General features: G+C 35.1%; 1 protein-coding gene across 1 annotated transcript in view; it reads right to left on the bottom strand.

The window, feature by feature from the left end:
• The window catches only part of mbc (dedicator of cytokinesis protein myoblast city), a 71,674-nt gene that overhangs the window by 31,495 nt on the left and 24,426 nt on the right, over window positions 1-15,753 (bottom strand). Inside the window, 3 exon segments of the mRNA XM_074173454.1 lie at window positions 198-624; window positions 702-857; window positions 8,739-8,852. Of these exon segments, the coding sequence (XP_074029555.1) occupies window positions 198-624; window positions 702-857; window positions 8,739-8,852 (697 nt within the window).

Here is a 15,753-nt window from a genome sequence, read left to right as displayed (position 1 = left end):
CCAAGAACTCTTCCATTTGGAGAACTGCGTTTATGTGGAATAAACTTCCTGAGAACGCTTTTCTAAATAAATTTAATCTCCAGCGATTCAAATCCAACACGAATGGCTACTTTTGCACAGACACCGCTCTTAGAGCGCCTTAAGGATTTTCCTGTAGAGCTTGGGATCCGCCCTTGAAAAAAAACTGATAAACTTACCTAAATTGAACCACATGGCTTTAATCTCAAAACCCATTTCCACCCTCATATCCTTATATTGGTCGACTATCCTCATCCGCTTGTTGAAAGAAAAATTCTCCAACTGCAACGCCTCCTGTGTCATGAAAGCTATCGCGCAATGGAAAAAGTTATTCCAAGAGTCGTGTTCGAATTTTTGGAAAAAACAATCTCTTATCGTGTGAGAAAAAAACCTCAGCGATTTGAGAATGATGCTGTTCTGTAACATGATCATGTCGCACCAGTCTTTGGGAAACACGGAATTACTGACTAGTTCCTTGAAAACCACGAGGATTTCCATCAAGAAGTCCAAGATGTCAAAGTTGGTGGGGAACTTCTTTATGTAGTCGGAATAGTGGTCGCTTGTCATCTGTCGAAATATGTCTAACATTACAGCAACGAGATTACTCTGAAACAGAAGAAGTAGATGTTAAGGATGTTGGAGGTTTGTTTAAATTTCAAAGATCAAAGTAACCACTCACTTACCGCGTGGGGGTTGTCTTTCTCCATTTTTATATGGCTCTGGATAATCGTTCGGAGCGCTGACTGGATGATTACAGTTAGATCTTTAAAAGTGGATCCTATATCTCTGCGGAAGAGCAGTTCCATTATATCGCTCATGTTTTTTATGCACAACTCCACCTGGATATCGGAATAGCAATACTTAAACCACCCGAGCTGTTCTCATACAAATGTAACCTTCTCAGTTCTACACATTTCATTATACAGTGTGTAAAAGCCAAATGGAATACATTCATTATTTCGGTTACGGTACATATTCTAACATAATCCCGAGTCACAGCAAATTTAATTATAATTTGACATACTTCAACGGAAAAATGCTACCCCTACCTTCAACCTCCGTCAAACCCCCCATTTTTTAAATGGAAAGTAGAGGCTTATGACATATCGTTTGAAAGGTATCTTCATTCTTTATTCAAAAATGTTATCGCTTTCAAGTTTATCGCAACAATTAAGATAAAATGAATTAAAATCATGTGGTTTCCGAAATTCAATAAAATATAATCAAACTTTTGGAAATATACTCAAAACTTATTTCATGTTGAGGTATTGATAATAAGAAAGTAAGCAAAAACCATAGCAATGTTCTTTTTAAATTATATCTTTTGAAAAACTGTGGCAACGTTTTTTAAAACGCCTTGTCAGCTTGTATTGTATGTTACAACATTAGTTGTCAGTATTTCAATTTAAGTTTGAAGTTCGTTAACTTCAAGTCTGACAAATGGTTAGATTAACGGAAATGCATGAAATAACAGTTTTACAAATGATTGGTTACGGAGATAAAACCCGAACACAACAGGAACTAGCTCGCCTATTTCATGAGAAATTTCCTAATTTACCGTCCATATCCCAAGGAACGATAAGTAAAATAGAGCAGCTTTGCGAGCTTGGTCATGTGGGGAAGATCCAATTAGATCATGTTATGTTTTCTGATGAGGGTACTTTGTCTCTTAACGGTCATGCCAATCGGCAAAATTGCCGCTACTGGTCAATGGAAAATCCTCACTAGATGAGAGAAAAACACACGCAATACCCTTAAAAGGTTAATGTTTGGGCAGGGATTGTAGAAAACGATATCATTGGTCCCCTTTTCATTGAGGGCAACTTGAATGGCGATAATCATTTGGGACTACTTCAAATTGATGTCATTCCAAGTTTAGCAAATTTATATTCTGATCCAGGAAACCCTCAAGTTCCAGTGAATACGAAATGGTTTCAGCAGGATGGAGCACCACTACATTACCAAGTTAATGTCTGGCAATACCTCGATATAACATTTCCCAATCGGTGGATAGGGAGGCGAGAATCAATTGAATGGCCAGCGTATTCACCTGATTTTTCATCATTAGATTTTTTTTATGGGGATATGTAAAGATGTGTACAAAACTAAACCTTCAGATTTAAATGACTTTAAAGAACAAATAACGCTTACGATTAGGTCGGTCACGCCTGATATGTTAAATAATGTTAGAAGACAGTTTTATTTGAGATTAGGATGTTGCCAAGACGATCGCGGTGAACATTTTGAACATCTACTTCGTTAACATCCATAGTTCTTTCTCTAATTCTACATAATAATAATGATAATAATCCTCTTTATTGTAACCCAGCTATAGTTACATACAAATATTCAAATAAATTAGAGAGCTAGTTGCTGACATAAAAAAAGGCGAAGTTCAACTCAGTTAGCTACTGGGTAGCACTTGTGCTAACATTTCATTACGTTTTGCATTACATTTTGGTTGTTGAGTATATTTGATCGTATTTCGGTAACCACTTGATTTTAATTCATTTTAATTGTTGAAGAGACCTTTCAAACGATATATCACAAACCTATACTCCCCATTTAAAAAATGAGGGTTGTACCTGTCATTCGAAGGGGATTGAAGGTAGGGGCGACATTTTTACGTTGATGAATGTGAAATCATAATTTACACTTGATGTGTTCCGAGATTTTTTTTAATATGTATAGTAAACGAAATAATGAATTTATTCCATTTGGCTTTTACACACCGTATGTTACCACGGGGTGCCCAGTACCTCAGGAGTCATTCCTAAATAATACTCTAAATAGACGGTTTGTCAGGGACTCAAAACCCCACTGAATAGGTTGGGAATGAGAGATTTATTTTTTGATTCGATACGTTGAAATTATCTGCATAGAATAAAATGAATTCGAAAAGTATCCGCATTTTACACACTTGAAAAATAATGTAATGATAACTGAAATTTAATAAACATACATTTTACATATTTTTTTCAACTTCAAGAAAAGAAACCTCAATATTTTGATATCATCGCAATAACTATTGAAAGTTCTAACAATATGTTAAATGAGGGAGTTATTAAAGTGAGCTGATTTTTAGAAATGGAGAAGCAAATATATCTTGAAACTTTACAGGGTATATTTCTATTACCAATCTTAGACAATCAAACGATATTATATATTTTTTATTTGAATTGAAGGGGTTATATTTTTTAGGAGTGATTAATTTTTGGGAAAGAAAGTTTTTGGCTTTCTACTACTCCATCTTGATACAAAAAAAGAAGGATGAGGGAGTCTTCCAAAGGAAGGAAGGAAGTAACTCTATATATACATGGATGTGTAGATCATGCAAAGAAGTAACTTTCAGACACAAACTGAAAGAAAGTCCTTCTGAAACAGCTACTTTCATATAAACATTGAATTATACGAAAGAAAAAATTCTTTCGAAACAAATACTTCTATATGAACACTGACTTATACAGAAGATACTTTTCTCTACTCAGTTTGTATTTCAAACATTCGTTGTGGAATAAAAATCAGATATCATTCACATGAGTTCTACTTTAAATGAATGGTAACAAATTGCACTTACATAGAACACTGCCATCCTCACTGGTATACACCGATGTTTCGCCTTAAGACACTTGCCCTAAGGCTCTTCAGTACCAAATTGGATAACATTATAGAAAATACACACACTTCATTCATGAATTACGATTTTTTAATGTCACGGAATAAGCTTGATCTGCTTATGTCATCGATGACATCGTAATGACATTCATTCACCTATTTGATTTAGTCCCAGCCAAGAGGAATCTTATTTGAATTGAAGGGGTTATATTTTTTAGGAGTGATTAATTTTTGGGAAAGAAAGTATATATATATATATATATATATATATATATATATATATATATATATATATATATATATATATATATATATAGTAGTATATATATATAGTAGTAGTAGTTTTTCGGGGATTCGGTCTGATTAGAATAAATATTTACTCTTTTTAGCTGCCCAAGCTTTCGCTAATGTTTATTAGCTTTATCGAGGGCTGTGCTATGTGAGAATATTCAATTTGGAAATTTCAATTTTGAAAGAAGTCTTCAACATCAAAATGACAACCATTGTCATTTCAAAATTGAAATTTCCAAATTGAATATTCTCACATAGCACAGCCCTCGATAAAGCTAATAAACATTAGCGAAAGCTTGGGCAGCTAAAAAGAGTAAATATTTATTCTAATCAGACCGAATCCCCGAAAAACTACTATTCTATATATATATATATATATATATATATATATATATATATATATATATATATATATATACTTTCTGTATATATATATATATATATATATATATATATATATATATATATATATATATATATATATACTTTCTGTATATATATATATATATATATATATATACTTTCTGTATATATATATATATATATATATATATATATATATATATATATATATATATATATATATATATATATATATATATATATATATATATATATATATATACAGAAAGTATATATATATATATATATATATATATATATATATATACAGAAAGTATATATATATATATATATATATACAGAAAGTATATATATATATATATATATATATATATATATATATATATATATATATATATATATATATATATATATATATATATATATATATATATACTTTCTTTCCCAAAAATTAATCACTCCTAAAAAATATAACCCCTTCAATTCAAATAAGATTCCTCTTGGCTGGGATTAAAGCAAATAGGTGAATGAATGTCATTACGATGTCATCGATGACATAAGCAGATCAAGCTTATTCCGTGACATTAAAAAATCGTAATTCATGAATGAAGTGTGTGTATTTTCTATAATGTTATCCAATTTGGTACTGAAGAGCCTTAGGGCAAGTGTCTTAAGGCGAAACATCGGTGTATACCAGTGAGGATGGCAGTGTTCTATGTAAGTGCAATTTGTTACCATTCATTTAAAGTGGAACTCATGTGAATGATATCTGATTTTTATTCCACAACGAATGTTTGAAATACAAACTGAGTAGAGAGAAGTATCTTCTGTATAAGTCAGTGTTCATATAGAAGTATTTGTTTCGAAAGAATTTTTTCTTTCGTATAATTCAATGTTTATATGAAAGTAGCTGTTTCAGGAGGACTTTCTTTCAGTTTGTGTCTGAAAGTTACTTCTTTGCATGATCTACACATCCATGTATAGAGTTACTTCCTTCCTTTCTTTGGAAGACTCCCTCATCCTTTTTTTTTTGTATCAAGATAGAGTAGTAGATAGCCAAAAACTTTCTTTCCCAAAACATATTTTTTACATTATCATTAGATCCAACATTTTACTCCTGTCTCTGAAAACACAACATGAAATATTTATTAAAAACTGAACGAAAAATGCCGTTAATCTTTGTAATATCTGTCTTTGCAGTGATGACTATTCGGCAAATTTATTTTTAACACTTTCAATTCCTTGCTAGTCAATTCAAAAAGTTTATGATCTGATCTGTTTTCCGTTAACTAGTTGTCGCCCCCTACGTTCGACAACCCTCATAAGTCGAAACTTGTGCGACCTAAGGATAAACGAGGTCTTACATTTTTTAACGTGCGATTCCTAGCACGGATTGTTGAATTGTTTTTTATTTTAGATGCACAAGAGTTGCCACATGAAGTCATATTGTCACATGGTTTACTACCTTATAGAATGTGGTACTTTGGAACAATACATTGAATGGTCAAAAAATAATATTTCATCAGGGCCGTCGCCATGGGGAGACGGGGGAAGCCTTCCCCCTGCTTTTTCGACTTGGGAAAAAGTTGGGAAATTTTGGGCCGTGAAAATAGAAAAAATAATAATAGTAGAAAACAACAAGCACAATATTATTTAAGTGTTGTTTCCTTTCATTTGTATTGAATATTCCTATACATGGTGGATATGGTGGAAAACCAAGGACCTTGGTCCAAAGTAGAATAATTCCCATTATTATTTTTATAATTACCAAAATTTATTTTTGTTTGTGCATACCCTAACGGGCATAGGCACTCAGCCAATCTATGGATAGCTAAGTAAGAAAATTTATATATTATAATAGTAACTAATCCCTCGGCTTTCACTTTTTCGAAAGTTGGGAAAATTTGGATTCCCTCCCCCCCCCGGTATTTCTTTTCGCTACGGCCCTGTATTTGATAATCTTGAAAATGCTATAAAAATGTATATTAACTGTGCACATATAATTATTATGTACTTCTGAAAGTACGAGCACTTGCATTGGGAATGGCATTCATTGACTCAACTATAAGCTGGTAGAACTGAGAGGGTTATAAAAACAAATCGAAGTTGAGCAATGTGACTGACTAATAGAAATATGTAACTGTCGCAAAAATGTAAAAAAAGCAAGTCTTTAAGGGTATATACAAGAAAAGTTGTCATGTGTAAGTTTATGAATGATCTGTATTAGTGAATAGCGCAATATAAATATTCCATTACATTGCCCAAGGTTTTGAATAAATTCATTGCACACTTGTTTGAAGCGAATAACCGGATATCATTATGTATTATCTGATCATTAATCTTTTTTTGACATAAGACCACGAGCAGAATTATGCAAGCCACTTTATAATTCGGAAAAAAACTTGCAGGCAATACCCTCAATTGATCACTTATTTACTCAGGCAACAATTCATTTCTTCTCTTTAGTTGTTTACTTCGAGAAGGTGAAGAACCCAGACTTGGCTTCAAGAGCCCAAAAAAAAAGAATTCCAGAGATGAATTTGCTGTTCACAATTCTGCTTACATGAGCAGAATTAAACTTCTCTAAAGAGGTGAAATACCTTAGTACTACCCTCTACAGGAAGTTAACATGGAACTCTCAGCTACAGAGTAGAGCAAAAAGAGCATATGTGGCTTATGAACAATGTCGGAAGACAGTGGGACACACATGGGGTCTTTCACCCCGTGTGGTCACCTGGATCTCCACTGCAATAATAAGACCTATGGTAACGTACGGAACCATTGCATGGGGACCGAAAGTTCTACAAGCAACGGCCATCCAAAAATTATATCAAATACAGCGAATGGCTTGTTTAAACATCACAGGAGCCATGAGAACAACACCAACCGCGGCAATGAAATTAATCACGGGTTTGACCCCTCTGGACCTGTACGTTAAGGAGGTTGCGTTAATGGTCATGTTACGATTGCGCTCGGCTGGTGTAAACCTCGAAGTAGGAATGAGTCAATTGAGGCTCAGCCTATGGCGAGAAGCGCTTACTTTGCAACCTATGCTGCAGGCAGCCAGTGATGAAATTGAACCCATAACAATCTGCACTGACAGTAGAAAAGCCATATTAGCCTTGAACAGACGTGTTACTTCAGGGCTAGTACTAGAGTGCTACCAAGATTTAGCCAAAGCCTCGGTAGACAATAACATTATCCTGAGGTGGGTTAAAGGGCACGACAGGAGTAAAGATAATCGTATTGCCGACATTTTAGCCAAGGAAGCGGCTGGACTAAGAATTTAAGGACCAAGTGACACCTACGGCCTGATGACTTCGATAATTGCGGAACTTGCCAAACGTTACACCCATGCTCAATCCCTAAAGAGACGGGATGGAATCAAAGGATGCAGTCTTGTCAGGATCACCCTGGGCGACCCTGGAAAGCTGGCGCCGAAGAAATATCCAGCGATGACCAGGAAAAATCTATGCTTAACAATAGGATTTCTGACTGGCCACTGTCAACTAAGGAAACATCTATATAATATGGGGCTAGTGGACACACCTCTATGCAGTGACCTATCCACCTTCCTGGAAAGGACAGGATGGACGATGACCTAGGAGGACAACTCCTCGGGAGGAAGTACAATGGGTCACATGTGGCCTAAGTGATATGGGTTTACACTCACCCTCCCTACTCTACAGATACAGATGAGCAGAATTCAGAAGGCTTCTTCGTGATGAAAAAAAAAAGTAGAAGAGTGTTGCAGTTCTGGTGTTTAAGAGTAGTGCCTGTTCTGGAAGTAGGTCCGAAAAAAGATCGGTTTTCATTTCACACACAGGATGTCCCAAAAGTCATTAATAATGGAGGTGATAGGGAAAATCCAGATAATCTCAATAATATTTTCGAATTATTATTATTTGAGAGTTTTTTAACCAATCTTATTTGTTTTACAACGTTTTGAATTTCCATTGTCATGAAGAAGCTCGAATAAAGTATCATGTGAGTAATGCATGCTCAATCAATTTTTTATTAGGTAATGAAAACAAAGCAATAGGCACAATATTGTTAAGTGGAGTGGCTCGCATAGATCTTAGTTACTCCCATTTTATTCATTATAAAATTTTCATGATAAGTTGCACTGACCCCATATACGGCCTTATATAGTGAGAAATGACCAACTGAGAGGCAGCTCTACGCAGAAGTAACTTGATCACAGTTCTTTCGACAGCCTGGCAAAATAGTCGGCGATTTCATGATGTCGGTGCAAAGTTATCGTGAAAATATTATAGACCAGCATAATGAAACGTTTCGACAAGAGTCGCAACATAATTAACCAATTAATTAATAAGTGAATGATTTTCAACATGTCAGAATCTTTCAGATGCATTTAACTATCCAGTTCTCACTCAAATAAATCCTCGTGCAGGTATTACTAATATACTTTTATAGTTAGTTGTGTTCACCTCTTCCGGATATCCCACGTGTTGATTGACAAACCGTTCTGTCGTCCCCAGAAGTTGAGCAACCTTGGCCACCGATCTATTATTCTGTCTCCTTCCATCTTGCCTCACAAGTCCCTATAATACCCATCGCACCTCTAAACTACCAAAGATCTCAAAACAACTACCAGAATAATGTTAATGAAAATTACAAAAAAAATATTAAACTACAAACTGTAAATTACTGCAACATAAAATATAAGGTAATAAACTATTGTTTAACTTCTAGGTCGTTTACGCTTGGTTAGCACATGAGTTACAAATCCACCACCTTCGATAAAGAACATTCACATGGATATCACAAAAGCATGCTTTTTCTGTTGCATAACAATACGCTCTGGCAATAAATACCCAATCGGAATAAGGGGATATTACACAAAAACTTTTTGGAAAGTTCCAACCTCAATTTTGAGACAAAAATCATAATATTACCAATTGGTGTTTCAGTTACTGATTCAGTTTTTTTTACAAGACAGTTTGATCAGAAAGACAATGATTTCAAATTACTTTTTATTGTTTTCTTGCATACGAGGTCTGTTCAAAAAATAAGATGGAGTTCAAAATTCGCGGGCTATGTACCCAGCCATTTTTTATTTTTTAAGTTGGTACACTCGTCTCGAACAAATGTTCACAATTTTGTGGAACAGTTGAAATTGAGTGTTCAGAAACACTCGAAATGTTGACATAAAAATGTTTACAAGTGACACAGGAAATGATTACAAGTGATACACGATATTCACAGAAGGTCGAGAAGATGTGAACTGGACGCCCCTGGACCCCCCAGCACATCAACAACCGATGAAAATGTTGAGAAAGTTGCTAAGGATGTCGGTTTATCGATTAGCTCATGCCACGCAATTTTGTCGGAAATTATGGACAATAAAAAGTGTGGCAGTTCGTTCCAAAATTACTGAATTTTGCCAAAAAAACCGTCGCATAAGCATCGCCGTCAACGGTGATCCAGATTTGCTTCAAAGAGACATAACTGATGACATATCATGGGTACATGGTTATGACATCGAAAACAAAGTTCAATCGTCCCAATGGAAGAACCCAGGAGAGCCAAAACAAAAAAAAAACACGCCAAGTTCCATCAAATCTCAAGGTTTTGATAACTGTTTTCTTCGATTACCGTGGTGTAATGCATCAGCAGTTGAATTTCATTAGTTCGGACTTCCATTGTCTGATATTATATAAGATTATTTGAAATCCCTGATGATGAGGGACTGCCAATGGGATCGCCACTTTCCCCAGTCATAGCCCACATATATATGTAATGGTTTGAAACTGTGGCCATTGAAGAAGCCCACAAGAAACCACGTGTCTGGTTGAGATACGTTGACGACCCCTTCATAATATGGAACCATGGGAATATGAACTGGACGCCTCCCTGAAACACATCAACAACATAAGACCTTCCATCACTTTCACAATGGAGAAGGAATTCCACAACGAATTGCCATTCTTAGACGTATTGGTGAAGAGGACCGACAGCAAGTGGAAAACATCTGTATACCGAAAACCCACTCACACGGGACAGTATCCGAACCACGAATCCAACCACCACCAATCGACTTCTCGAGAAGGAACTAGACATCATCAGAAATGATCTTCAACGGAATGGCTACTCCAAAAGCAATGGTGGAACAGACCTTGGCTAAAAGACAGCAGGAGACTCGCAAGGAAGAGAAGCCGTCACAACCAGTGTTTGCACTTCCCTTCCGGAAAATCCTATATCGGTGAAACTAAGAGGCCATTGAATGTTCGCATTGCCGAGCACAAGAAACACACACAGCGAGGGGAAACCAGCAAATCAGGAATAGCAGAGCATGTCTGGACCCATCAACATAACATCGAGTGGTTCCAAGCTGAGATCATACACAGGGAGGAACACTGGTTTAGGAGGAAATTCAAAGAAGCTGTATACATGTTATCCAACAATGTATTCAGTCAAGCTAGCGTAGAGATGCGCAACATATGGAAACCCATAATCAAGCGAAAAATGGACAACTCCCGCCAAACGGTCATCTCCCACTAAACCGGTGAAGCGGAAAAAGGAAAGAGGAGATAAGTGAAAGTACTCGAATGACTTATAAATAGTCACTGTCGAAGGAATTAGTCCAGTCATCACCCGAAGATGATTGTAGATACTTACAATTGAGACGTCGTGAAGTAACTTGGCTTAGAATCTCTTAATATTTATTTTCTGTTCAGTTGTTCTATTTTCACTTGTATTTTATTTCACTGTTATTTCATTTCAGGTTTTTTTGCTCAATTTAATTGTTATTTTCAGCTATTCTCCTTCTTAGTTCTTCCAGGAATTTCAAATCATTTTATATAATATCAGACGATGGAAGTCTGAACTAATGAAATTCATCATGAAACATTGTCAATCACTTTCAAACAAGCATCAGCAGTTCTTGACAATTGGTCGTACGGTCAATAAGGTAGGCGTCACTTACGAGAAGCAATACGAAGAAAACGTCCAGTTTTGTGGAAAAACAATTCATGGCTTTTGCATCACGATAATGCTAACTCGTTATTGCTGTAATCATGCCTCAGCCACCGTATTCACCAGATTTGCCCCCCTGTGACTTTTTTCGGTTCATAAGATTGAAGAAACCCATGAAAGGAAGGTGTTTTGCGAGGATCAAAGAGATGAAAACAGAATCACTGACAGAGCTCAAGGATATACCATAAAGTGCATATCAGAACTGAAAAAAAACCTAGCAAAAGCGTATTATATCTGAGGGGGACTACTTCTGAGGAGACAATGAGAAAAATGAAAATTCACCTTATTCTTTGAACATACCTTATATGCAACCACTGCACAATGCCTTGCTACTGGTTATCAACTTTGACAATGAAGTACCAACTGACTACAGTGGGTGTTTTAGGTACCATTTTTGTCGGAAATCATGGCATAACGTTCTCATGGTATACGAATAGTTATTTCCATATTCAGTTTTGAAAATGTGATGTATGATGTGCCCTTTGCCATGTTCCAGTGGCGATGAAACGAGTTCAGAATTATATCTTGATGAATCAATGTTTGAAATCTTTTTCATGCCCTTGAAACAGGAAAAAGAGAAATCAAATTGACAATTCTAATATTCATGAGCTCTTGAATGCGAAGTTGACTCATCAGTGTTTGATAAATACAAATTCAGAAATTGAATATGATGAACAAAATTTTGACTCATGTTATCTCATCACGAGTCTCTTGCTTGTGTAGCCCGAGAAATGTATAAACAAAACCATCCCTATTAACGTACTATCATGACTCGCAGATGCAAAAAATTACAGTGCTGCCAACCCGAACCATGACAAATGAAGGTTCGAAATTGAAGTCAACAAGCAGAAAGATCTCTGAATATTCAATTATCGCGGACTTCAGTCAGTTTTAGAAAAAATAGTTATGAGTACCTATAAGTGGCAATGTTATATCAACTGGTGTATATTACATATTGATATTTCAGTTCATACAATTCTGTGATGAAAAATTATCTTTTAATTATTCTCTAGACATAAATCACTATGTATGATTGAATTTTAACATAAATTTCTGTCCTTGGCATGATCGTTAAACTCTGTGCGATGCAGTACTCCCAAAACAAGTCAAACCTTATACTAGGTTCTAAGTTTCAATCCCTTAGCACCAAGATTGAAATCTGTTATAAGCTCAACTGATACAAAGACTCCTTTATTGGCTGATTTGAAATAAAAGTAAAGAAACTTAAAACATGCTCGCATTTAATCAATTCATTCGGGTTATTCAAGTGCTCATCCAATGTATAACAAAGAAACAAAATGTGAGTCAAATTTACGGAAATCATGCTAGTGAGTCCAAAAGCTTCGGATAAACTATTTTTAAGCATTTCTCAAAAAGTTTGAAAGCAATCTATTCGACAAAGGCTATTCTTGTAAGTCAAAAATATAATTTTCACTTAGACATGCTCTTTTCAAAGCTGTATACAGTAAATATATCAGTAGGTCAAGAAGAGCGTTCCCCTTTTAGTTTCTCAACATGATGATATACATTCTCAACAATGAAGACAGGAAATATGTTTGATTACTCATAACCAAAAGATCATCTGTTGGTTTTTTTTTAAAAGTCTTGTCAATTTTAATGTCATGTGTTTTTGTAGCACCGTATCTCAATAAATATTGTTGTGAATCATACCCTAAAGAAAATAACGCCGGCCGCCACTGGTAGCCATAAACCAATTGTGACGTAGCGAAGCGCGTTCAGTTCGACCGACATTTCGCGGCTATTCTACAGACTTCGATGGAATTCCGAGTAATTTTCCAGTACCTTCGATTGCCAAATATAAGCGCCATCCACTCGCCCATCGGGACAGTCAAGTGGAAGCCATGAAGCCATGAAAATGCTAGGGTTTATCAAACGGCTAACCCACGAATTCACTGACCAAACTACTAGTGAGGCCCTTTATTGTTCACTGTTCCGTCCACATCTAGAGTATTGTTCTCTTCTGGTCTCCTCATTGTGTAACTTATATCAAGAACATCGAAAATGTTCAACACAACTTCCTCAGATACATAGCATATAAATCGAGTGTTCGTTGTGAATACGAGTTGCTAGGAGGAAACAGGAGAGAGACTCGACACTAGTTTTCAATATTATCAACGGCAAATGTATTGTACTGAACTCCTAGAAAAAACCGCCCAACTCGACAGCAACAAACTTTTTATGTACCATTTTATCATTTAAACCACATATTCAATAGCTGCAAGAATCTTACGGTTAGCCAATAGTAACATTGATCTTGAGATGTTCAACATCTCCTTGAATCATTTTAAAACTCAATTACGGAATCCTGTGCTTTAATGTATAGTTTGAAGAAGTATATGTGGTATTTATTTTATTTATGTTCATTGTCTTTTGTCGTTTTATACTCTAAATTAACCCCCCCTTTTTTGCGGCATCAAGCTATTCTTAGATGCAATTTATATTTCAGTACCTTATTTTATTTTAATTATAATGTTACGTTTTCCCCCGTGGGTTTACCAATAATTGACTCCACTGAACAATGATCAAACTTAACTTTATTTCACTTTAAATACAACGAACACTTCAACTAAAATTTCAACTATTATTCGAATATCTATCGCCTTACTAGATCGATTTTCGTTGCTAGCGTTTATATATCGTAATCGAAAGCGGTAGAAAATTCGACGGAATTCCACCGAGGTCGGTAGCATTATTCTCGGTACATCTAGAGCGGCAGCGTATATTCGTATATTCGCGCGCTCTTAGCTACGTCACAATTGGTTTATGGCTACCAGTGGCGGCCGGCGTTATTTTCTTTAGGGCATAATTTACAACAATAATTCAACATTGTAACTTATACTTTGAATGGGTTTGCCCGTAAATAAATAAACAAATAATGAATCATAACCCTGGATACTTCAAACCGCCATACATAACTACCGTCAGCGCCGTGGCTCAGGCAGAACCGTGGAAAGTATAATTTTTTTCGAGGCACTAAAAACATGAACAACCCATTATCTTGAAAAATTTTTTTCTCAATATCTACTGCTCCAAATTTGGAAATGATCTTTCAAACAAGGTTTAACTTGACTTCTAATCCCATTTAAGATTTAAGTGTTCGATCTCACCCCACCGCAAAGATTGCAATTAAAAATAAAGTAAAATTCGACGGTTGTGGGTGGTTTCTTTTCTAAACGTCAACTATGAGAAGTCTGACCTCATTCGCCTACTCTGTATACTTCAAGCCATAACCAATGAATCATAAAAATTTTCGACATTTATATAGACTTTACTTTGAAGTGATTTAAATTAACTTTTAAATTGATTCATTAGTTCAATAAGAGTATAAGAAAACCAAAGAATTCTTGTGAGAAAGAAAAATAGGTATGTTCTGACCCAAAAATATGATATGATATACACATAAAAATTCCATTATTCAAAGGATTCTCTCATCCAAACACTTGCTAATAGTTATGTCTAATGTAAAAAATTATGAATTAGAATTTGATGTTTTAGACCGACTATAAAAACTTACTAATACATGTCTAGGTTTTGTTAACCTTTCACAGTGAAAAAAATCAAAATAAATTTCATTACTAACTTTTGATATAGATTTTTCATCAAATATCTGTCTCGAATGATTCATTTTGTCCAATGTATTCTATGATTTCTCAGAACTACCAATGAACTCACATCCATTTGTTAAGACGGTTCAATTTTCTAAATAAAAATCATCATTTTGACTATGTTAAAACTACAAAGAGGTTATCACATTTTTGAGTCGCTCGATACAGGTTATATATATTTAGTCAGTTCAGTCCAAGTTTCAATTTCAGCGGTTTCGTGCAAAAAACATTCTTCCATGCTTAGTGACCAAAGAACGCTTTGAAATCCTACTACCAAAATAAATACTCACTTGAAAGTGAACCGGATCTGGTTTTTCGATAGGATTTCAAATAATTGAGGAAAAAGATGGTATGTATAATAGGAAGTACCTAAATATTTAGTCTGCCGAAACATTCGGTGGCCAAGGTGTCTCTGGTGGTGAGATAGAGAAAAAAATCTTGTGTAATTTTCTGTTTTCAAAGCGTCGTCTACCTAAACAAAATTCACTCCAATTCACACCTACAAAGTTATTACAGGTCAGCGGTAAGTGATTTAGTATCCCACAAATAGAAGTATAGAGAAGAAGCAATTTAGTAACGAATGATGGAATGTTTGTTTAAAATCAATAGGCCTAAATATTCCATTCTTTATGGTCAGTTTGTGAATTTACATTTCCCTTGGCTCACTACGAAATAAACTTAAATGTCTGTGTTCCTTTATATTGCACTATTAGATAAGTCAAATTCTTCATAAATATGTCATTAACTATATGGGAACATGAAAATTTCGAAATAGATTATAGATAGAACAAAGACAAGCACTACAGAAAAATCTTTGAGGCAGTCTCAGAGCGGAGCCTAT

The sequence above is a fragment of the Leptinotarsa decemlineata genome, unplaced genomic scaffold (genome assembly GCF_025532065.1).
Source record: "Leptinotarsa decemlineata unplaced genomic scaffold, Ldec_3_MD MMD2_P_RNA_scaffold_12, whole genome shotgun sequence".
Taxonomy (NCBI): domain Eukaryota; kingdom Metazoa; phylum Arthropoda; class Insecta; order Coleoptera; family Chrysomelidae; genus Leptinotarsa; species Leptinotarsa decemlineata.
The sequence above is the reverse complement of the archived record's forward strand: the minus strand, read 5'-3'. Positions and strand labels throughout refer to the sequence as shown.